At 38.4% G+C, this 24,722-nt stretch overlaps 1 protein-coding gene across 1 annotated transcript in view; it reads right to left on the reverse strand.

Moving 5' to 3' along the window:
• The window catches only part of LOC123516414 (26S proteasome non-ATPase regulatory subunit 2-like), a 105,811-nt gene that overhangs the window by 51,763 nt on the left and 29,326 nt on the right, over positions 1-24,722 (reverse strand). Inside the window, exons 5-6 of the mRNA XM_045275678.1 lie at positions 15,200-15,397; positions 308-448 (exon numbers count right to left, since the gene is read on the reverse strand). Coding sequence (XP_045131613.1) covers positions 308-448; positions 15,200-15,397 — 339 coding nt within the window. The remainder of the gene's footprint in view (positions 1-307; positions 449-15,199; positions 15,398-24,722) is intronic.

The raw sequence follows: 24,722 nt of genomic DNA on the forward strand, positions 1-24,722 counted from the left end.
AAGGATGGGAAGCAAAAATAGCAGCACAGTTAGCCTTTGTCTTGCACACCAGACAACACATTATGATCTCTTTCTCTATGTGGGATGACTCATACACCATTGCCTACTTCACATACAGTGTAAAAAATTGCCAGTCAAGTGTTCCAAAATCATAATAACATCTTGACTTCCCAGGGAGAAATTTGTGAGACTTTAAAACTCATCACCCAAAAAAAAATCATGTCAGCCTTGCAGTGCCAAGACTTTCCACACATACTGTACGTAGAATATGGGTACAGGGGCAAAGCTTTAAATAGATGGGACCCACCTCACGTCCTAAGGAGAGGAAATGAGTGTTGAGGTGGGAGTTGGACAAGATCTCTGTGAAGTCCTCATAATCATCCATCTCTTCAGGCAGCTCCAAAAATACCTGATGTCTCCCAAGCATAAAGGCAACTTGCATTTTCACCTGAAAAAGTATTTTTATTAAGTTTACAAAATAAATGTATGGCTAAGATACATCTATTTGAACATACCACTTTGCTGGAACAAAAAAAAACAAACAATAAAAATTCTATCCAAGATGATCACCTATTATAAGCACCAAGTCTACATTAACCCCTTCAACACGATGACGCACATTTGCATCATCAGAGAGCTCATGACATATCCGAAGATGTGAATATCGTGTCATGGCTGCTTTCTGCTAAGATGGTGTTATTTTTTTCCTAGATACTATATGAGATCTTTCAGAATGTAAGTTGTATATAATATGATGGCTTACTTGATTTTATCATTATTACAATGGTGCACGATTCGCTTATACCAGGATAGATACTGATGAGCCCTTTTGGAAATAATCTTTTATTATATTATTTCTTTTTATAAAACCAATAGATTAGTGTACCATAAAAATAAAGGTTTTCTGTCATTTGTCATTTTCAGAAAATTTGTGTGGGTTTATTGTTAACAGCAATTAAGATCCAAGAAGACTGTTTGCTATTGCAGGAAGATATAGACAACAAATCATGAAGACTAAAGAAGAGAAAGATCCGGGAGTGGTTATACAAGAAACGCCGAGTCCTGAAAAACACATAAGTAAATTATTTGGAACAACATATAAAATGGTGGCTAATATTAGAGTGGTATTTCGCTATCTGGACAAGGATATGATGAAAAAAATTATTACGAGTATGATATGTTCACAGTTGGAATAAGCAGCAGTGGTATGGTCACCGAGCTTCAAAAAGGATATAAGAAAATTAGAACGGATCCAGAGGATAGCTACAAGATGTTGCTGGAAATAAAAGACCTAACATATGAAGAAAGGCTGAAGGAAATAGGACTGCCAACCTTACAAGATAAAGAGAAAGAGGGGACCTAATAATAATGTATAGAATAGTGAATGGCATTGAAAACATAGACAAGCAAGACCTGGTGCTGGTGGCAGAAGCTGGAAGGACACGAGGGCATGAAAAGAAGATCAGGATGAGGCAGTGTGTGAAGGATATTGGAAAATACAGTTTTCCACATAGGATGGTGGAAAAATAGAATGCATTGAGTGATGTTGTTACAGCACATGATGTGAAAAGCTTTACAGAAAAATGAGATAAATGGAGATATGGAGACATGAAACTATGAGCCCCGATTGAACCCTGTACAATACAACTAGGTAAACACACACACACACACAACATCCCACCACCATGCAGAGAAGACATTGCTATGCAGCTCAAAGGAAAAGTGGTTCGACAGGCATTGGAGCCTGACTTAGACGTATGTACAAGAGGGTAGGGGGCCATAGGGTTCTCCTGTCTCCATAATAAACAAGACTTGGATGCCTTGGATTCCCTTTCTGGGGAGGGGAGCAAAAATGTCCCCAGGTCAGACGCCCCTCTTGACAAAGACCTCAAATGCCTTGACACCTCCCTCAACTTTTTCTACATTAACTTCTGCAACATTCGCAGTCTTAGATCTAATTTTCAATCTGTAGAACACCACCTCTCCTCTACTAAACCTCATAATCTTTTCCTCACCGAAACACAGCTGTCTGAGGTAACTGACAGTACCCCCTTCTCTGTTCCCTCCTTCTTTCTCTATTCTCATTTTCATTCCAAAGTTGGATGTTGCATCTATGTACGCAATGACTTAACTTGCTCTCGTGCCCACGCTCTTGAATCTTCCAAGTTTTCTACCATCTGGCTTCGACTTAAGTCACTTTCAAACTAAATTCATCTGTGCTGTTTATCTCTCCCCTAATTCTTCTGACTATAGTAAATTCTTCAACTATATAACTTCCAAAGTGGAGCACATTCTGTCCCTCTACCCTTTTTGCAGAGATTTCCATCCTTTGGCTTTCATCTCCCTTCACTGACCATCCTGGTGAACTAGCCTTCAACTTTGCTATCCTCCATGACCTAGAGAAACTGGTGCAACATCCTACTCATATTCCTGACCATCTTGGAGACACGCCCAACATTCTTGATCTCTTCCTCACCTCTAATCCTAATGCTTATGGTGTCACCCTTTCATCTCCGTTGGGCTCCTCCAATCACAATCTCATTTTTGTATCTTCTCCTATTTCTCCAATCCCTACACAGGATCCCCCAAAGCGAAGGTGCCTCTGGAGTTTTGCCTCTACCAGTTGGGGGACCTAAGGAGGTATTATGCTAACTTTCCCTGGAATGATTACTGCTTCCGTGTCAGAGATGCATCTCTTTGTGCTGAACGCATAACAGAGGTGATAGTGTCTGGCATGGAGGTGTACATTCCTCATTCTTTCAGCCAGTTCCTGAATTACTTCTTTTTGCTCCGTTAGGCAGCCAACCAAGCAATTTGTGTCCTGCGCCGTTCCAGAATGCCTTTTTCCATCTGTTTTTTGTCCGCTAGTGGACCAAAGATTGGAACTTTGGTCGAGGGGTTTTACAAAACATTGGTCAAGTGTCCTTGTGACCAAAGCTACCGCCTTGTATTTTAAATTTCCAAATGTAAAAAGAAGCTAACTGTAATTAAATTTATTTCAGTCATTTACCATGTCAAATTTTTTTTATGGTACAACAAAGCTTTTCTTATGCTATATTGAGCATACGTTTTAATTTTTAAAGTCTACTGTAGTCGCCTGGTGAGTTCACGCCAAACATCAACAACAGCCTAATCGACTTGTCATATCTCTACTTCACTGACTAAATTTGGTAAGTATATGATTAATCTTGTTATTTATATATCATTACATGAATTTTTTATATTCTGCTTCTACTATTAAGAAAGGTAAGTGGATGAATTAAAGGGCAAAAACTATAATATGGAAGGATTGGAGTAGACTGAAGCTGAGATATCATGTACAGGCAAGCCCTGTTTAACGAAGGTTCACACAACAAAATTTCACTACAACGAAGGTTTCGTTTTACTACCATCTGCTTGTTTAATGAACACCAAACTCGCTTTAACAAAGTTTTATCCAGGTAATTTTTTCCAAATTTGAAAGCCCCACCGTATCATGCAAGCTGACAGGCTTTTGAATACACCAGGAGCTGCTGGTACTTAGGCCTGCCTCAGGAGAAATCCTGAGACAACTGTAGAATAAAGATCAAGATCAAGCCTCTCGTGGACAACACAGCACTGCCGATGCAAAGGCTTGATCTTGATCTTGATCTTGCTGCAAGAGGTGACACAGAATTTCTTCTGAGTCAGGCCTTTGTATTGGCAGTGCCTGTAGGGAAAATAAGAAAAAAAAATAACAACACAACAACAAAGAGGGCAATCACCATCTTTCACACCACTAGTTCCTGCATCTAGCACACCACATTCTCTCCAGGAACTCTTTTACAGCCTCAATCATCCTTTCATTCGTCTCCCCACAGAGTCCCAGCAGCACCACCATCCATTCCCTTCCTGTCATCTCCACTCTGTCATGCCCCAGCTCCCTCAGCACCATTTGCATCATCTCATACCTGTCTTTGGCATACTCCACACACTCCAGCACCACATGCTCCACCGTCTCATCCTCTCCCATGTCACACATCTGGCACACTTTGCTGCGGGACTCAGACCATCTATAATTCCTTGCATTCACATCCATGCACTGTGCCCTAGCTTAGAAGAGAAGGTCTCCACCCAGGCTTCCATCATACCACTTATCATACATTGGGGCCTGACTCAGAAGAAATTCTGCATCACCTGTAGCATCAAGATCAAGATCAAGATCACGCGCACAACTCACTCCCCAGTCAAAACATAACAGCGTCACCAGCAGCTCATCTTCCCTAGTTCAACTTACCACCAAAACCCCCTGCAATGTGGCCTAACGTTCCTAAGAAGACCAGGAAGTGTCTTACTCTCGAAGTGAAGCTGGGTATTATTCACAGACAAGAGAGAGGTCAGAAAACTAATAACATTGCTTGCCACCATCTTGACTCCATCTACTGTCTACTATTTTGAAGTCAGCAGACTATTAAAAAGGCTGGTGAGACCGCATCTTCCTTGAAAGCTAAAAGAACCACCTGAACTCGTGACTCTACAATGGATAAAATGGAAAGCCTTGTGGAAATGTGGTACATAAGTTTTGTATGCGGTACCATGATGTGCACTTTGTTTACATTCCACAGGTTGCCGGTTAGTGTATTTCCCGTTTCACTCTCCCTCCCTTCATAAAGTTAAGGTCATCAAAATTATAAAGTTACGTACATACATAAATTAGTGTACATTATAATGACTTAAATAAGACTACCTAAATGTTTAACTTCATCATTTTTACTTTCATTAAACCTTTTACTGTACTATGATGCACTCTCGCTTTGCTTACTCTCAATGGAAGTTCAAATCAGGGGTTAAACTTGTTATAATCGGTTCACTTAACGAAGTTTCATTTAACGAAGTGTTTTTTAGGAACGTAACCCCTTCGTTAAGCGGGGTTGCCTGTACGTAGCTCATACCCAGGAAGAAAAAAAGACTAATAAATAAATGAAAATGATCATGAGGCTGTATATTTTGAGTATATTTGTAGTTTTAAGTTCAAGGTTATTAAGAGGTGACCGATGAAACAATGGAGGAAAGGTAAAAACGGTACCTTTATGAGCTTGCAGGTAACACTCAATTCCGTGGTGGTCTACACATCAGAAGACATTATTGATGGATTTATTACACATTAGTGAATGGATCCTATTAACGAACCTAATGTAACCTAACCAAGCAAACAATAACCCAGCCAACTTAACCTAACCCACCTAACCTAACCAAGGTAACTTAACCAACCTATTTATTGTCATAACTTCTGAAGCATCAATTTGAGATGGAAAATGTCAATATGAAAAATCAGAAATGTAAGATTGGCAGAAATGAAAACAAACCAAACATATTTTAACCTAACCTCACCTATCCCCGACCCAAATCTAACATACCTATGCCCTACAACCATTCAAAATGCAAGAAAGGAAATCGGTAAAATCGAACCACTCATCCACTCCTCAGTCTTGCCCTAGTGGGCGGAAGTATAGGGCAAGGAGTATATACCGCCAGTGAGTCTGTCACCACCCACATATCCATTAATTTTTTAAAAAATCTGTGGTGTCGTTAATATAAATTTGCGGTGGGTATAATATGGGTTTTTCTTGTTCAAGTTAATGAGATCTTACTATTGAGACCAGTTAAAGTGACTGCTGTTAATGGGGTGTATTTATAAAATAATACCAGGAAATCAAACCAAACTTATCCAAACCAAACCAAAGCTAACTTTAACTAACCTAACATCTTATCCTTAATTCACCTAACAAAACCTAACCTAATTTAATAGATTCATTTTTGACTGTCCGTGCATATCATATCAGCCTAGCAAGCTCATATCTGCCTTATTAAGAATAATTTTGATAACTTTTATATAAATAGTTTTTATTGTATGACCCCAACCTATCTTTACTTAACCTTGTCATATGTACTGTACCTAATGGCTAAGTTTGGGCCCAGGTCTTTGTAGAACTAGCCTATGTTTATGAATTCTTTAATTCCTATTTTGTGGTATGTCTAGGCCACTCCCCTTTTGGTGGTAAACAGCTTCAGTATGTACCTATATGTATGATAGTATCATATGAACAACAGAAGAAAAAGATAAAAATGACTTAAGTAATATATGCTGTTAATAGCTAAATATTCTTCAGACCATTAAAAACTACACTTTTCAGGTACCATGGCTGCATTAGAAGAAATCATAGATGAAGAAATGTATGAAATGGAAGAATTGCGACGAGTGAGGATTCCACGCATTGTACCTAAAGATCGCAGTGACCCATTTCATTATCTTTCTGGTGAAGAATTCCTTGCGCATTTTCGTCTGCCAAAGGATGCTGTACGAGACCTCATTGAAGAAGTTAGGCCACAGGTACGGAACAGTAACTATTTACTTAAGTATATATGTGGATGGTGATATTGCTATAGAATATTTTACAATACTTATTGATTCAAGACCTGGGAAACCATCGTCTGTATTTCTTTCCACAACTCTGTCATCCTTTTTCATGTGGAGTGAATTGGGAAATTTAAGGTTCTTCCCCACTTTTTCTAGTCTTTCTTACTTACGGAGCGAAGGGGCCTGGGGATCCCCTCCTCTGTATTTTCCTCATAAATAGACTAGGCACAACGCAGAGGGAGAGGGAGTATATAACTCCTTCTTAAGTCCCTTGGTACATGTTTGCATGTCTTTCCACAGGATGTGACATTCCTCTGCATTTGAAGATGTATTTACCTATTTGTGTATTACAGGGCCCGAGCTAAGCTCTCTGTGTCCTGTCTCCTTGTCCACTCCTGTCATATCTCTCTTTCATCTGATTGACACACACTGCGTCAACGACATCACTGCTCAGTTTATTCCACTTATCAATACTACGATGCGGGAAACTGTATTTTCTCACGTCATTTAGACAGATGTCTTTTATTAGTTTTTTTCCATGTCCTCGGAGATAATTACTTGTGGTCACCTTTATCAATTCTCTGTCCAATATGTCAATCTTGTTCACCAATTTATACATAGTTATCATGTCTCCTCTTGTTCTTCTCTCTTCTAATGTGGTCAGCCCCAGTTTCCTCAGTCTTTCCTCATAGTCTAACTCCCTGAGTCCTGGTACCATCCTTGTTGCCAGCCTCTGTACCCTTTCCACCTTCTTCACATTTTTCTTCATATGCGGTGACCAGACACATGCTGCATATTCTCTAACTGGGCTCTTATTAAGGTGCATAATATCTTCTTCATCATTCCTTCATCTAGGTAGTGGAATGCAAGGCCAATATTTTGAAGCATGTTATATGTTTTCCAAAATATCTTGTTAATGTGTTTCTCCGGTGACAGAGTGTTTTGCACGGTTACTTGTAAGTCTTTCTCCTCATTGGTCTCATCAATTTTCTCATCACCCAGCCTGTAATCCTGTTTGGTCTGTATCTACTTCTTCCCATTTTTCATAACATGGCTCTTCTTTATATTGAATTCCATCTGCCACTCCTTACTCCACTCATATATTTTTTATCAAGATCTTCCTATAGCTTGTTACAATCTTCCACATTCTTTACTCTGCTCATAATTTTGGTATCGTCCGCGAACATGTTCATGTAACTGTCAATTCCTACTGGCATATCATTAACATAAATCAAAAACATGATGGGACCAAGCACTGACCCTTGTGGAACTCCACTGGTTACCTTCTTCCACTCGGACTTCCTTCCCTTCACCACTGTTCGCATTTCTCTTCCCACTAAGTAATTTTTCATCCATTTTGCTAGTTATCACTTACTCCTCCAATTTTCTTTAGTTTCCACATCAGTCTATTGTGTGGCACTTTATCAAAGGCCTTTCTCAAGTCCAGGTAAATAGCATCCACCCATCCCTCTCTATGTTGTAGTATGTCAGTCACTCTTGAATAAAAACATAATAAATTGGATACACACGATCTTCCTTTTCTGAAACCAAACTGCCTTTCACTCAGAATGTTTTCACTTTCTAGATACTCACTCCACTTAGCTTTAATTACTTCACATACTTTGCACAATATACTAGTCAACGATACTGGTCTGTAATTTAACGGTTCCATTCTATTACCATTCTTATATATAGGCACAATGTCAGCTCTTTTCCACTCTTTCGGGACTAATCCTGTTCGTATGGAGGTATCCACAATATCAAATACGGGGTTCAACAATTGATCCTTACATTCTTTTAGCAACCTTCCAGATATGCCATCAGGCCCCATTGATTTATTAATATCCAGATTGCTTATAATTTTCCTTACATCTTCTTTAGTAACCATGATGTCCTGCATTTGCTTTATCTCCGTTGGCCCTTCTCCTATAAAATGCTCCTCCTTTGTAAACACTTTGCAAAAGTTGTCGTTCAAAATTTCAGCTATATCTCTAGCATCCTCATATACTTCTTCCCCATTTTTTACCTTTTCTATTGTGTCCCTTTTATTTAGTTTTCCATTTATGAATTTGTAAAACAGTGTAGGGTCACTATCACAGTTTTCCACCACTCTCTGTTCATATTCCTTTTGTGCTGTTCTTCTTACTTCAACATATCTATTCCTTGCTGTTTTGTAAACTTCTCTTGATAATACATCACTGTTTTTCTTAAGTTTCTTCCATGCCTTTTCTTTGTTCTTTTTTGCTTCTTCACAATTTCTATTAAACCACTGTTTATTGTCTAAAGTCCTCTTTCTGTGATATGGCACAAACCTCTTCACAGCAGAGTTATATAAATCCATAAATTTATCGTATTTCAATTGCATATCCCCTTCCTGGTATACCACGGACCAGTCAATTTCATTAAAGAACTCCCTCATATGGTTATAATTTGCCCTAATATAATTCAATTTTTCCTCCCTGCGTTCCACAATCTTATTCGTGCTTAATTCCGTATCCAGCTCAAAGCTAAGGACATCATGATCGCTTTTCCCCAAGGGACATTCATGCTCAATTTCTTCTTTTAAGGAGATGGCCCTGGTAAATACCAAATCCAACCTTGCTGCAGCATCTTGTCCCCTGCACCTTGTTGGTGATCTCACCCACTGTGTCATCAAGTTATTTGTTGCTACGTTTAACAATTCCTCTGCCCACTCACCACCGTTCACCACTTCGTAGTCTTCCCACACTATTTCTTTACAATTAAAGTCCCCGACTATCATCACTCTATCCTTTCTGATGAGTTCCTGCTTCATTCTGTCTAGAGTATTTCTCATCACCATTTGGTACTGTTCATATTCCCAAGCACTGGTTCTGGGTGGTATGTATACTGTTATAATATTAATGTCCCTCTTACCATCTGTTATAAGCATACTTATCACTTCCTCATTTCCTTACTATAGTTCACCTCCTTCACTATCAGATCTTCCTTAGTAAGAACCATTATACCACCACCTCCTTTATTTTTTCTATCATTTCTCCATACTTTGTAGTGTTTTACATCAAACCAATCTAGCTTTATTTCGGGCCTTAGCTTTGTTTCCACCACACACATTATGTCCGGTTCATTGTTTATTAGGTAATCCATACATTCCAACCTCTTAGACAGAAATCCATCTATGTTCGTGTAAGTCACTTGAATTCCATTCCTAGTCTCTTTCTTCCATGTTTCTGTCAGTGTAATGTCTATTCCGTCTGTTTTATCCACCACTTCTTCAGCCTCCCATTTCTCATCCTCCAAAAATTCTTGGTCTTTTCCTCCTCGGTTCTTTCTTCATTCCTCTCTCTCACCTCAGTTACAAGCTCTTTCATTTTCATCCGTTCGTCCTGTGACATATTTCTTCTTATGTAAATTGTTTTGGTTTCCTTAGAGTCCTTAAGTTTCCAAGCCCTCCTCAACAAGTCCTCAGTTGCCACCTGAGACTTTACTTTCAATTTTAATGGTCTATTCTTGCCTTCCTCAAAAGCTCCTAGTCTAACACTTTCTTCTACCTCAGCATACAGGCACTCTTCCTCTTCTGAGATCTTATTCAGTAAAGACTTAATCCTGTCATTTTCCTTATCTCTCCTATCTTGCCAGTTCCTGTTAGTTTCCTCCCTCAATCCTGTTATGATCACGCATTTTTTCTTTTCAGCAATATCTCTCACTACATACTCATTTTCCTTTAATGCCTTTACCATTTCACTCTGTGTAATCACTTTATTTTCTTCTTCCTGCTTTTTCACTATCTCCCTAAAGGACCTTTGTACTTTCTGGTGTTCTTGTTTCACTTCTTTCATCCTGGCATCAATTAGGTTAAGGCATTTCTCCTTCCCCAGGTCCCCTTCAGATATTTTCTTCTCCATTTCGAGGAGTTTAGCCTTCATCTCGTCACACTGTTTCCTTAGTTTTTCCCTCAATAGCTCTTTGTTCTCTCTCGTTAACAAATAGATTTCTTTTTTGAAGGTATCGTTCTCCGCTATGACTCTATCCAGTTTTTTTTTTCTATGGAACAAATGTTTAGAAACTTACAACACTCCTTCATAAATAGAAAATGTCAAAATCTTTCAAACTCAAACTCCCCTCGAGACTTCTGGCATCTACCCATAAATATCTTAAATAACTTCACTTCTTCATCTTTCCCTCCTTTATTTCATCCTGATGGCACCACTGCCATCTCTTGTCTCTAAAGCTGAACTCTTCTCTCAAACCTTTGCTCACAACTCCACCTTGGATGATTCTGGGCTTATCCCTCCCTCTCCTCCTCCCTCTGATTATTTCATGTATACAATTAAAATTCTTCGTAACGATGTTTTCCATGCCCTCGCTGGCCTAAACCCTCGGAAGGCTTATGGTCCTGATGGGGTATCTCCTATTGTTCTAAAAAACTTCTGTCAAGGTCGCTCTACTGGTGATCTTCTGGCTTTCCTTACTGAGTCTTGGTCATCCTCTTTTAGAGATTTCGGTGAAACTTTTGCTGTAGCGTCAGACATATAAAAAGCTTTTGATAGAGTCTGGCATAAAGGTTTGATTTCCAAACTGCCCTCCTACGGCTTCTATCCTTCTCTCTGCAACTTTGTCTCAGGTTTCTTTTCTGATCGTTTTATTGCTGCTGTGGAAGACAGCCACTGTTCTTCTCCTAAAACTATCACTCGGTGACACGGAGTCCAGGTTATCCTCATGGCATGAGCGTATATGAATACTAAGATATGATATCCATTATAGCAGGCAATAGAGGAGTGGAAACAAATTTAATATTGTGGTGAAAGACAACACGCCAGGCTAAAAGGGTCACAAGAAGAAGAAGAAGCTGCCGAGACGCCGTGAGTCTCCGCCTCCTCTGTTTTGGCCGATCTCATCTCTGCTTTATTTTTGGTATTCCATGTAAGATTTCACTTTATGCAATACAAAACAATGCTTTCTTGGGGGCAAGGTTTGTAAAAAGCTAATAGAAATATATATATATATTTTTTAACCCATGTGGTATGTTGGGGACCAGCCCAGAACGCATCCCCATATTTCCATTATTTCCTATGAGAAAATCACGTCCACTTAACGAATTTCCACTCTACGAACAGCTTTGACACCCCTTATCCTGTTCGTTAAGCGGAGTATTGCAGTACTTAGGTGTTACAAGTATTTCCAATATCATAATCCTTCCTGCAGCCTACTCGGTGTGTGGAGAAAACGGGTTGCTCCCTGGTCTCATAGCAACCCACACATACATGCATACGAATGCACACACATGCCAGGTGCCTTTATACCTTTATTAATAGAACATCCAAATGGCTTACTCGTTCAAGCAAGAGCCAAAACTCCACTTGTGAATTATATTCACATTGATAAAGCCTGTGAAGCACGATTGCAAAATAAAATAAATATAAACTGCAGCACTGATGCGTTCGGTTTCAGCAATCGGACAAGTGATTCCGTAATGTAAACAACACATCCAAAACATGCCATCACCCGCCACTAAAATAAGAACAGATGGACTGTTTCACTGTGTAAACGTATTTGCCTATGGTGATTTTATTTACATAGTTGTAAATTTGTGGTGAGTGCTCCAGCAAATTTGTAATGAGTGCTGAAACAATAGTGTCTTGCAAACTCCTTACTTCTTATGTTTTTGTGTTCAGTGGTCAGATATATAGTGAATGTGTTCTTGTATGAGAATGATTTTTTTTCTTATAAATTTCTTTCAAATATTAAGGTGCGTCTTCCAAGATGCAGTGTCTTGCAAGCCGTAAAATACGGTAAACATGTTCGGATTTCCCACTGCTTCCTCCCTGTTGTGTTTGGTTCATCTCAGCACAGTGCCAGTACCACGCTACCCACGGATCTGAGAGGAGATGAGTAGCTTCTCCTTGCTTAGATACAATAAAACTCATGCTCCACCTGTAGTACACTACACCATAAACTTATTCTGAATTTATGCTATTGCGTTGTGTGCCACCAGTGGAGCACGCTCCTTGTGTACCATATGTGGCCCAACCCACTATAACAAACATTGTTCTCAACACATTGCGTCAGTACATTCCAAACTTGAGTAATTTCCATTTACAGGGAAAGAACAACTCACTCTTGATCCATGTACTCCCACATCTATAAATTGGTATGAAACAAATCAAATCATTGTCCTAATTGTAACACAAACTAATGGATATGCTCAGCAGAATACTGGCATTTCACATGTCACTCGAAGATCAAGGCTGAAATTTTGGAAAATGACAACACGATGAAATACAAAAATTCATAGGTCTGATGATTTACATGGAATTGTTGCATTACCTGAGATTTCTCTGTACTGGTCAAAGAAAAACATATATATGTAGGCAACTTTGATTTGAATCACTCCTTAGATTGTTACATATGTTCATCACCTTCACATGATACAATATGTATTGCAATCAATAAGCACTTACTTCTTATATAAAAATTTTCAATGATTTTTTAAATAAGCTATCAATTAAATGAAAATGATCCAACAGAGGTAAACCAGTTATATAGTGGCTTTCAAGGGCTGTGAAGGATATCATGATTTATGAGTAGCAAATGAAAATTTATTTCTTATGAAATAGGCTTAAAAATATATGATTTTAAGGCTAAATTTAGCTCAATACTGGAAAGTTATCATATAGCATGAATGAATTTTATTTATTTTCTTTTTTTTTCAGTCATACTAAATATAACTAAATGTTCTGATTGTCATACTTTAATTACATCCTTGGTTAGCATGAATAACATAATATTACATACAAAATCAAAAGATAAAGAAGTTTAAAAACATGGACATTTTTTTTTGCATATGCAAGCAAATGTACATTGGGTGAAGCAACACACAACAGTTGGATATGCATGATGTACCACCAGTGGTACACATCACAGGGATTGTGTTAAATGAAGGGAGAGTTCCATTAGAATGGAAGAGAACCAACATAATACCGATATAAAAAGGAGGAAAGGCAACTGAACCATTAATTTACAGACCAGTGTCACTTACAAGTGTTATGGAGAAGTTGTGTGAAATAGCTATCAAAGAAAAATGGGTTAAACATCTGGAGGAAGAACAAGTTATATCAAACAGACAACTTGGGTTCAGGACAGGATGGTCACGCATGTCGAACTTATTAAGTTTCTACTCAAGAGTAATAGAAGGACTGGAAAGCAGAGATGGATGGGTGGACACAGTATACCTGGACATAAATGGCTTTTGATATAAAGACCATCATGGAAGACTACTTTGGAAACTAGAGAACATAGGAAGACTGCGAGGAACTTTGTTAGAATGGACAAGGGATTATTTGTAGGACAGGGAGATGAGAACTGTGATCAGAAATAGAAGTGGAGTGCCACAAGGGTCAGTGTTAGTCGCATTATGTTTCAGATTTATGTAAATGACATTCACAATGGGGTAAACAATTATATTAATTTATTTGCTGATGATGCAAAGCTGCTAAGAGTAATCAAAATCCAGGAGGAATGTTTGCTGTTACAGGAAGATATAAACAAAATCTGCAAGTGGATTAAGAAGTGGAAATTGGAGTTCAATGCCAAGAAATGTCAAGTAATGTAACTAGGAAGGAGTAAGAGAAAACCGGTATGGAATTATCTGATGGGAGAGTAACAAATAATAAAGACTAAAGAGGAAAAAGATCTGGGTGTGATTATACAGGAAAATCTTAACCCCATAAAACACATAAGTAAGATATTTGGATTATCATGCAAAATGTTGACTAATATAAGAGTGGCATTTCAATTCATGGACAAAGACATGATAAAAAAAAATTATCACAAGCATGACACGTCCAAAGCTGGAATATGCAGCTGTGGTGTGGTCTCTGAGCTCTAAAAAAGATATAAGAAGATTAAAACTGATTCAGAAGATTGCAACAAAGATGGTGCCGGAACTAAAGGACCTAACACATGAAGAAAGGTTGAAGGAAATGGGACTGCCAACCTTACAAGATAGAAGAAAATGAGGAAACCTAATAACAATGTACAAGGTAGTCAATGGCATTGAAAAGATGGACAAGGAAGACCTGGTGCTGGTGAGAAAAGACAGAAGGACAAGAGGACATGTAAAGAAGATTAGGATGAGGCAGTGTGTGAAGGATGGAAAATACAGTTTTCCGCATAGATTAGTGGAAAAGAGGAATGCATTGAGTAATGAAGTTGTTACAGCACATAATGTGCATAACTTCAAAGAAAAATTGGATTGTAGACATGGAGACAGGACACTATAAGTCCCGCTCGAACCCTGTACAATACAACTAGGTAGAGAGAGAGAGAGAGAGAGAGAGAGAGAGAGAGAGAGAGAGAGAGAGAGAGAGAGAGAGAGAGAGAGAGAGAGAGAGAGAGAGAGAGAGAGAGAGAGAGAGAGAGAGAGAGAGAGAAAAAAGCCAAGCCATCTCAGTACACAATGATTTGATTTGTTGCAATGGCTAAAAGGGATGGAGTAAAGGGGTATAGAGTATCCTATAAACAGTCATAACAAAACATTAAATAATTACTGACAAAAAAAAAATGAATATTCTAAATATGTTATGTCCCATCATACACTAACTATATTTCAATTATGTACCACATATGGTACACCTGTTAAATGTTTCTATGATAATACTGGCTTTAGATAAAGTTGTCCTTAACCACACCTCTAGATAAAATTTTCAAACAATAGTCAAAAATATGTATGTAATCAAACAATGTTTTTCAACATTACCTTCAGACAAAAACCAACAAAAGAATTAGGAATAAAACAGTAAAAGCATAGCTACATATCAAAGTTCAAAATTCCATTCTTCTTACCAGTTTGTCAGGACATTCATCAAAGAGTTGCTTTATGAGGTCATGGTCATGCAGCTGCAGAGCAAGCCGCATAGCCTGCGGGTACTGGCCAAATTTGCGGTATAACTGAAGAGCTGTCTGCAGAAGGTTGGTATTCTCTGGGTCAGGTACATATGGTACACAGCTGGTCAGATACAGGCACACCCTCTGGTAAGCATCCTGAAGGATACATCAAATCATAAATCCTTAAACAACACTACCATAAATGCTAATAATTAAACTACTACATAATAAAATTGATCTGGAACAGTTCTATAAAAAAAATAATCATCATTCATTCAATTTGTCAAATACATGAAACTAGGTACAGTGGTGGCTCGCAATAGCACACTCTTTGGGGTGAGGGGTTGTCCATTAATGCAAATTGTCTGGTACTGAGTGGTTTGTCTGAGAGACCTTTAAACCCCCCCTTTCCCTTTTTTGGTAACTTATTCTTTTTTAACAATGCATATAAAATATTTTGATGTTTTAAACCATCTTATTCTACGCTCAATGTTGAAATAAAAGTTAATTATTATTTACGAAGTGTATTGTAACAAAAAAACAAATCTAACCAAGAATAGATGAATTAAAGATATAACTTCCTGTTTGGAGTGATGGGCAATTCCCATAACAACCATTTAATGACAGCCTGAAAGATCTTGCTGAGGTGACAAAGGAGGAAAGGAAGACAAGGGATCGTCAGGGTCAGATTAGACTACCTCCACACTTACCACCTATCCATAGATTACAAGTTTGCCTTCTTTAACCCTGCTCCACCTCCTTACCCTCTGTCTCCATCTTTCTTCTATCCCTCTGTTTCTTTATAAATAGGTGTGTTTCTGAAATTCTAACTTTTGTTCCACATTGCTGCTGAGGTAAAAATTAAGACATGTTCTCTATAGAAAAGTGTTCCCCTATTCCTTTTCTTTTTTTTATGCATGAGGGACACCTGCCAAGGGCAGCAAAACATAAAAAAAAAAAAAAAAGACCCACTGAAATTGCAGGTTCCCTAAAAGATTTTAAGTAATTAGCAAAAAAATAGGAACAAATGTCTTGAAATCTTCCTCTTAAAAGAAGTCAAGTCGTAGGAAGATGGAAATACAGAAGCAGGCAGGGAGCTCCAGAATTTACCAGTGAAAGATATGAATGATTGAGAGTTATCTCTTGCATTAGAGAGTTGGAGAGAATAGAAATGAGAGGAAGAGGAAATCTTATTTTACCAGTCTTTGGAGGTCTACAATTTCAATTCTTTCTTCTTTTGACTGAAGGTAATTTAGTATGAAGTGAACTAGCTTTTCTTCTTTAAAATGACAAATTGAGCATCAGCGCGGTGCCAGCAACGCTGCAGCGGTGGCAAAAGCGTAGCAATGTAAACGAAACAACAGTTAAATGCTAATTATGCATTTGTTGAATGATGTTGGGTAAGTGAAGATAATGAAACTGCCATACAATGCGAGAGAGAGAGAGTGCTGGAGCCCATAAATGCAGACACTGTAAACAACAGACAAATGCTACGCTTTCGCCAGCGCTGCAGCGTTGCTGGCATCGCACTGATGCTCAATTTGTCATTTACAAGAAGAAAAGCTAGTTCACTTCATACTAAATTACTCTCAGTCAAAAGAAGAAAGAACTGAAATTGTAGACCTCCAAAGACTGGTAAAATAAGATAAAAATCAAGTGATTGGAGAGTTTTAGGTTGCATTTATCTGTTGTTTACAGTCTCTGCATTTATGGGCTCCAGCACTCTCTCTCTCTCTGTATGGCAGTTTCATTATCTTCACTTACCCAACATCATTCAAACAAATGCATAACTAGCATTTAACTTCAGCACGCCGCGAGTGCAACCAGGAGACGGGTGAGATGGGATCGGGCAGATGTTCACAAGTAGGTTCAAATCCCAACACACATCGCCTTGATACTTTGCCATTTATCAAGTAGTTTAAAATTACCTACATGTCACCATGATACCCAGGTTCTAAGTGGTTACACCAAAGATGCACTTGAGTAGTGATATGGGCCCTAATATGGGTACCACTATAAATAAAATTACCTGTGCACACTAATGGGTGGAAGCTTAACAACTTTCAATACTCTTCAAGTAAAACCTACAGGTACTATAGGCCATAATATAAAAACAGCCAGGGACCACAAATTATCATGAGTGTAACCCAGGCAAGCACTAGCCACACCACCTAAATACAAGTTATATAAATTACAGACAAACAAAATGAGTTACAATATCTGCCTTTAGGCTTTTTATTATGTCATATGTGTATTAGTCTGCATGGCCACTCGGGAATCATGGATTCGTGGGGGAAAAAAAAAAGAAAGAAAGAAAGCTGCCATAATAGTAGGGAGAAAATTTTTTTTTTTTTAAATAAAAAAAAAAAAAAAAAAAAAAAGAGGTTAGGTTAGTTCAATCCGTTATCGAGTGATATCCGTTACTGTGAGGTCCATTATCACGAGGCACCACTGTAATTAACCCTTTCAATATGAAGACATGTATTTTGTGTCACCGAGGCACTTGTGATACATCCAATGATGCACATATTGCATCATGGCTGCTTTCTGCTAAGATGGTGTGTTCTCTTTCTCGGATACTGTATGAGATTTCTCAGAATGTAGGTTGTATACGATACGATGGCATACTTGACTTTCACCATTATTACAAACAAGGCCAGACTGGGAGCCTTATTCAGGCCAGAAGTCATTCATGTAACTAAGCTACTCTGGCCTTAACCACACAAGCACGTTCATACCCCACACATTGAACATGCAAGCACACGTATGCATATATGCCAGCACTTACACACACGCACGCATGCACACACATGCGCTTACACACACACACATGGCCCGGTAGCTCAGTGGTTAGAGCGCTGGCTTCACAAGCCAGAAAACCGGGGTTCGATTCCCCGGCCGGGTGGAAATATTTGGGTGTGTCTCCTTTCACGTGTAGCCCCTGTTCACCTAGCAGTGAGTAGGTACGGGATGTAAATCGAAGAGTTGTGACCTTGTTGTCCTGGTGTGTGGTGTGTGCCTGGTCTCAGACCTATCCCAAGATCGGAAATAATGAGCTCTGAGCTCGTTCCATAGGGTAACGTCTGGCTGTCTCATCAGAGACTGCAGCAGATCAAACAGTGAATTACACATACAGTTTCCCGCATAGTAGCATTGATAAGTGGAATAAACTGAGCAGTGATGTCATTGACGAGGTGTGTGTCAATCAGATGAAAGAGAGATATGACAGGAATGGACAAGGAGACAGGACACAGAGCTTAGCTCGGGCCCTGTAATACACAAATAGGTAAATACAAATAGGTAAATACACACACACACACACACACACACACACACACACACACACACACAAGGAAGAGGAAAGAGTACAGAACATGATTAAAAAAGAAGTACAAGCATGGAGAGTCCAAGATAAGAAAGATAAGGCTGATTTTCAGGACGTGATTCAAGAACAACTTAAAGAAAAAGAAGAAAATATGACAAACAAAATTATAGGAGTTCTCAAGACAAAAAAAAATCTAGGTAGAGAAATAGCAGAAAAAAAGAAGAGTGTAGTCGTATTTGGAATAAAAGAAAAAAAATATAAAATATAGACCAAAAAGAGAAAAAGAAGAAATTAAATCAGTCAAAGACCTACTGAAGAATCTAAACGACGAAGATAGGCAGAACTTGGAAGAGGAAGTAGAAGAAATAAACGGAATGGGACCATATCAAGAAAGAAAAACGAGACCAATTAAAATATTACTAAAATCACAAGCAGCAACAGAAGAAATATTATATAGAACAACAAAACTTAGAGAAACAGAAGGCTGCAAGGATATCTATATAAAGAAAAATAGAAATGAGAAAGAAAGGAAGAGATACAATGAACTGGCAGCAGCAGTAAGGGAAAAGAATAATAAAAGGTCAGAAGAGGAGAAGATGGCATTTTTTTGGAGAATTCTAGGAGACAGGATAAGGAAATGGTATATAAACGAGAAGGAAGAGAAAAAAGTGGAACAAGCAAAAGAGTAAAAATGATGTATACGAACATAGACCGGGTTTTATCAAGTAAACTAGAATTAAGAGATTATATAAAGAAAAAATCCAGATATTATATGCCTGGATGAAACAAAACTAAATAAGGCAATCAAAATAGACTTGGATAATAGGTATAATGTATGGAGAAGAGACAGAGTGGGTAAAGGAGGAGGAGTCATGATTATGTTAAGGAAAGAGATAGTGATAAACCAAGTGGAATGTGGGGAAGGAAAAGCAGAAGTATTGTATATTAAGATGCATATTAATAAAAAAGAGTTAACAACAATTGTAAAATATGTGCCACCAAAAACAAATTCATGGACCAATCAAGAATATAAAGACATGATAGATGACACAATAAGGAGTCTAACGAGAATCGTTAAAGAAAGGAGAAAAGTGATATTAGTAGGAGATTTCAACTGTAAAGAAGTGGACTGGGAAAATTATGAAAGTGGTATGGGGGAAGAAGCCTGGGGAGAAAGATTCTTGAACCTAATGATAGACAATATGATGGACCAGAGAGTAAAAGAATGCACAAGATTCAGAGGAAACGACGAGCCAGTGAGATTGGACCTAGTTTTTACAAGGGGTATACAAATGAATGATGATATAAGATATAAGTGCCCATTGGGAAAGAGTGACCATGCAATATTAGAAATAGATATAGAAGTGGGAAAGGAAGATAGAGACGATTCATACAAAGGAGACCGATTAAATTACAGAAAGGCTGATATTGAGAATCTCAAGAACTATTTTAAAAACGTAGACTGGGAGGAGATGGAAAACTCAGAGACAATGCAAGATAAATATAACTTATATTTGGAAATATACAAAACAGGAGTCAGGGAATATGTCCCGAAATATAGACCTAAAGAAGGAAAGAAAGATTGGTTTAATGCAAGGTGTGCTAGGACAAAGGAGAAAAGAGATGGAGCATGGAAAAGGTGGAGGAGAAATAGAAATCCAGCAAATAAGGAAAACTTCAAGACAGCGAGAAATGAATATGTTAAGGTGAGGAAGGAAGAAGAAAAGAACTTGGAAAAAGACATTGTGAAAAATGTAAGGTGCAACCAAAATTGTTCTATAGATTCATAAATGGAAAAATTAGGCAAAAAGAAACAATAGAAAGGTTAAAAGGAGAGAACGGGATGGTGGAAGACCCAAAAGTATGGCAGAACTATTAAATAAAAATTCCAGGAGGTCTTTACTAAGGAATCCAAATTTGAAAGGCCACAGGGTAATAGAGAGTCAATCTATATGAAAGAGATTAAAGTAACCAAGCTTGAAATAAAAGAGTTAATGAAGGAACTGGATGAAGAGAAGGCAATGGGACCAGATGAAGTCTCAGGCAGAATACTGAAAGAATGTAGGGAAGAACTAGCAAGTCCTATATACAACATCATAAAATGCTCAATAGAAAATGGAACAGTACCAGTAGAATGGAAAAGAGCTGAGGTGGTTCCCATATATAAGAGCGAAGGAAGGAAGAACCTTTAAATTACAGACCGGTATCACTAACTAGTGTAATATGCAAGATGTGTGAAAGAATAATAAAGAAACAATGGATCGAGTTCCTTGAAGACAACAAATTAATATCAAATAGCCAATTTGGTTTTAGAAAAGACGGTCTTGTGTAACTAATTTATTGAGTTTCTATTCTAGAATAGTTGATAGAGTACAAGAGAGAGAGGGATGGGTTGACTGTATTTATTTGGATTTAAAAAAGGCGTTTGACAAAGTGCCACATGCAAGATTACTATGGAAGTTAGAGGAGAAGGGTGGCTTAAAAGGAAGCACATTGAGATGGATAGAAAATTATTTGAGGGGGAGAGAAATAAGGATGGTAGTTAAAGATATGAAGTCCAAATGGAGAGCAGTAGAAAGCGGAGTGCCACAGGGTCAGTATTGGCACCAATACTTTTTCTCATTTATATAAATGACATGCCAGGAGTGAACAGCTACATAAATCTGTTTGCAGATGATATGAAACTGTGCAGAGTTATAAAGCAAAAAGAGGATTGTGAAATACTGCAAGAAGACCTAAATAAGATCTGGGAATGGAGTAAAAAGTGGAAATGGAATTCAATGTGAACAAAAGCCATGTCATGGAAATGGGAAAGAGTGAAAGACGACCTGTGGGAATCTATAAGATGGGAGATGGAGTAGAACTGGAGAAAGTTAAAAAGGAAAAGGACTTAGGAGTGACGATGGAAGAAAACAATTAACCAGTAAGCCATATTAATAGAAATTTTAGAGAAACATAATTTGCTAAGGAATATTGGAGTAGCATTCCACTACATGGACAAAGAAATGATGAAGAAATTGATAAGTACTATAATAAGACCCAGATTGGAATATGCAGGAGTAGTGTGGACCCCTCATAAAAAGAAACACATAAGGAAATTGGAGAGGCTACAAAAAATAGCTACAAGAATGGTTCCAGAATTTGAAGGGATGACATATGAGGAGAGACTAAAGGCTATGGATCTACCAACCCTGGAACAAAGAAGGGAGAGAGGAGACCTGATACAAGTTTATAAATTGATCAACAGAATGGACCAAGTGGATAATGAGAAACTGATCCTGAGAGAAGAATATGACATCCGAAGCACAAGATCGCATAGTAAAAAGCTGAGAAAAGGAAGATGTCTGAGAGATATTAAAAAATATAGTTTCCCACAGAGATGTATTGAGACGTGGAACAGTTTAAATGAAGAAGTAGTGTCTGCAACGAGTGTACATACTTTTAAAGTAAGATTGGATAAGTGTAGATATGGAGACGGGGCCGCACGAGCATAAAGCTCAGGCCCTGTAAAACTACAACTAGGTAAATACAACTAGGTAAATACACACACACACACACACACACACACACACACACACACACACACACACACACACACACACACACACACACACACACGAGAAAAAAAATATACACTTCTGGAAAATTGTGGAAGAACAAACGAAGGTTAATGACACAAAGTTGACAGAAAAAGTAGTTCAAGTGATAAAGTAGAAAGAAAAGTTGGTCAGAGACACTGTTGACAGGAAAAAGACAGTCTTGATATTCAGTCTAAAGGAAGAGAGAATACCACAGTGGTGTGAATGAGAAAAGAAGGAGATGGCAAGTGTAGAGAAAGTAATAGAGTCCATACAGGAAGATAAAGAAATAACACCAGAGATTGAAGAAGTTTTGATGACTGGGAAGGAAGGGGAACATAGGCCAGTGAAAATAAGGTTCAGATCACAGACAGCAGCCAAAGATCTACTGGGTAAAGCATCTAACGTAGCATGGATAGAAAGATTTAAACAGATATGGATAAAAAGAGACCAGACTAGAGAGGAGAGAACCACCATCAATGAACTGAAAAATGAAGCAAATAAAAAGATGACCAAAGATCAGAGTTGGAGAAGAAAAATTTTTATTGGAGAGTCAGACATGAGACTGAAAAAAATGGTACAAGAAAGAGGAAAAACAGAAGGGAGAGGATCAAAAGTACCATATACTAATGTAAATGGCCTACTGTCAACAGGATTAGAAATTAAGGATTATCTGAAAGAAGAGAAACCAGACGTCGTAGGATTAGCTGAAACTAAGTTAGTGGGCGACATGGATCATTTAAATATTGGGGATGGGGACTACAATGTTTGGTTTAGAAATAGAACAAGAAAGCAAGGAGGTGGTGTAATGTTGTTAGACAAGAAAGACTTACTAGTGGATTCAGCTTTGTATGGGGAAGGGAAGGCAGAAGTATTGAAAATTTGCTTGTAAAGAAACATGGGAAGACACTTGAACATTATTGTAATCTATGTACCCCTACATAAATTCATCGATGGAAGAACACAGAGAAACGTTGGAAGATACAAGGATTTCTTTATCAAAGTTGTTGGAGGAGAACAATGAAATACTAATGATGGGTGACTTCAACTGTAAAGGTTTTGTGAAAGGACCAGACCACCGAAGGTAGCATAACATCATGGGGAAGCAGATTGCCAGAGATGGCCATAGAAAATATCTTAACACAGATTAAAAATAAATACAGGCAACCATCGCTTAACGAAGGTTCACACAACAAAATTTTGTTACAACAATGGTTTCATTTTACTACTACCATCTGCTCGTTTGACGAACACCAAACTTGCTTTAATGAAATTTTATCCAGGCATTTTTTCCAAGTTTGAAACCCCCCTGTATCACACAGGCCAACAGGCTTTTGAACACACCAGCGCCTCTTGTGGCCAAAATGCACACCACTGACTCCACGAGTTCAAGATAATAACAGCGTCAGCAGCAGCTCGTCTTCCCTCGCTCAACGTGCCACCCGAATGCCCTGCAATGTCGCTTAGCATTGCTAAGAAGACCAAGAAGTCTCTTACTCTCGGACTGAAGCTGGATATTATTCACAGCCACGAGAGAGGCGAGAAAACTAATAGCATTGCTCGCCACCATGGCTTGACTCCATCTACTGTCTCTACTATTTTCAAGTCAGCAGACTCTATTAACTAACCCCTCCTACTCGGGAACATCGATAAACGTTCATCACGCAAAATTCGGGGCACGTTTGGGCGTTTTTGGCTATATTTTGGCTATTTTCTTCCTGTTTTCTTTGCTTGTGAGTTGGCAACACTCATCGGGAGTAAACATGTGCTATAGGTCAGTGTGTCACCAACTTCCACGATGGATGGTGAGAGCGAAAATGATTCCACGGTGTCCGATTCACCACCTCTCCCGCTTACTTCTACACCTCGGGTCTCTCGTCATGTTGCGGGGAGACAACTTTTGAATGAGAATGGTATCGAAAGGGCATTGGAATTAACACTTTCTACAATAATAGAAAGCGAAGATAGCGATGTTCTTGGCTCTGATACAGATATAGGAGGTTCAACCACTGAGGGGGAGGACATTCTACCACCATATATATATATATATATATATATATATATATAGAGAGAGAGAGAGAGAGAGAGAGAGAGAGAGAGAGAGAGAGAGAGAGAGAGAGAGGATACACGGGGCCTGTTTTCTATCGCTGTAGCCAAGGCCGCTGGCACCAATCGGACGCAAGGCCACGTACACCGATGATACCACCTCATTCAACCTATGATATTTTGGTAACCATAGCATCTAGTGACTTCTGGTTTTTGGCATTGCAAAGAGAAAGAGTTGCTTGTGGGCAGAACACCATTTGAACTCACTTGTTTATTGAATTTCCAATTGTAATCAGTATGTAAATAGAGGCTATTTTGTGCATTTCTCGCCAAACTTACCGAGTTAGCACGAGCGAAAAACCAAACGTCCCCGAGTTTTAGGGGTTAACCCGCTAAGACCGATGGCCGCAAAATTTGCACCCTCCCATTACCGCAATTATCATAAAAAAATTAACTCTTATAAATTACTCTGGAAAAAAATCTGCTGTTAGTAGACATGACAATGCATCATCCTACAAGTTTTTATTGCTCT

The sequence above is a fragment of the Portunus trituberculatus genome, chromosome 41 (genome assembly GCF_017591435.1).
Source record: "Portunus trituberculatus isolate SZX2019 chromosome 41, ASM1759143v1, whole genome shotgun sequence".
NCBI lineage: Eukaryota > Metazoa > Arthropoda > Malacostraca > Decapoda > Portunidae > Portunus > Portunus trituberculatus.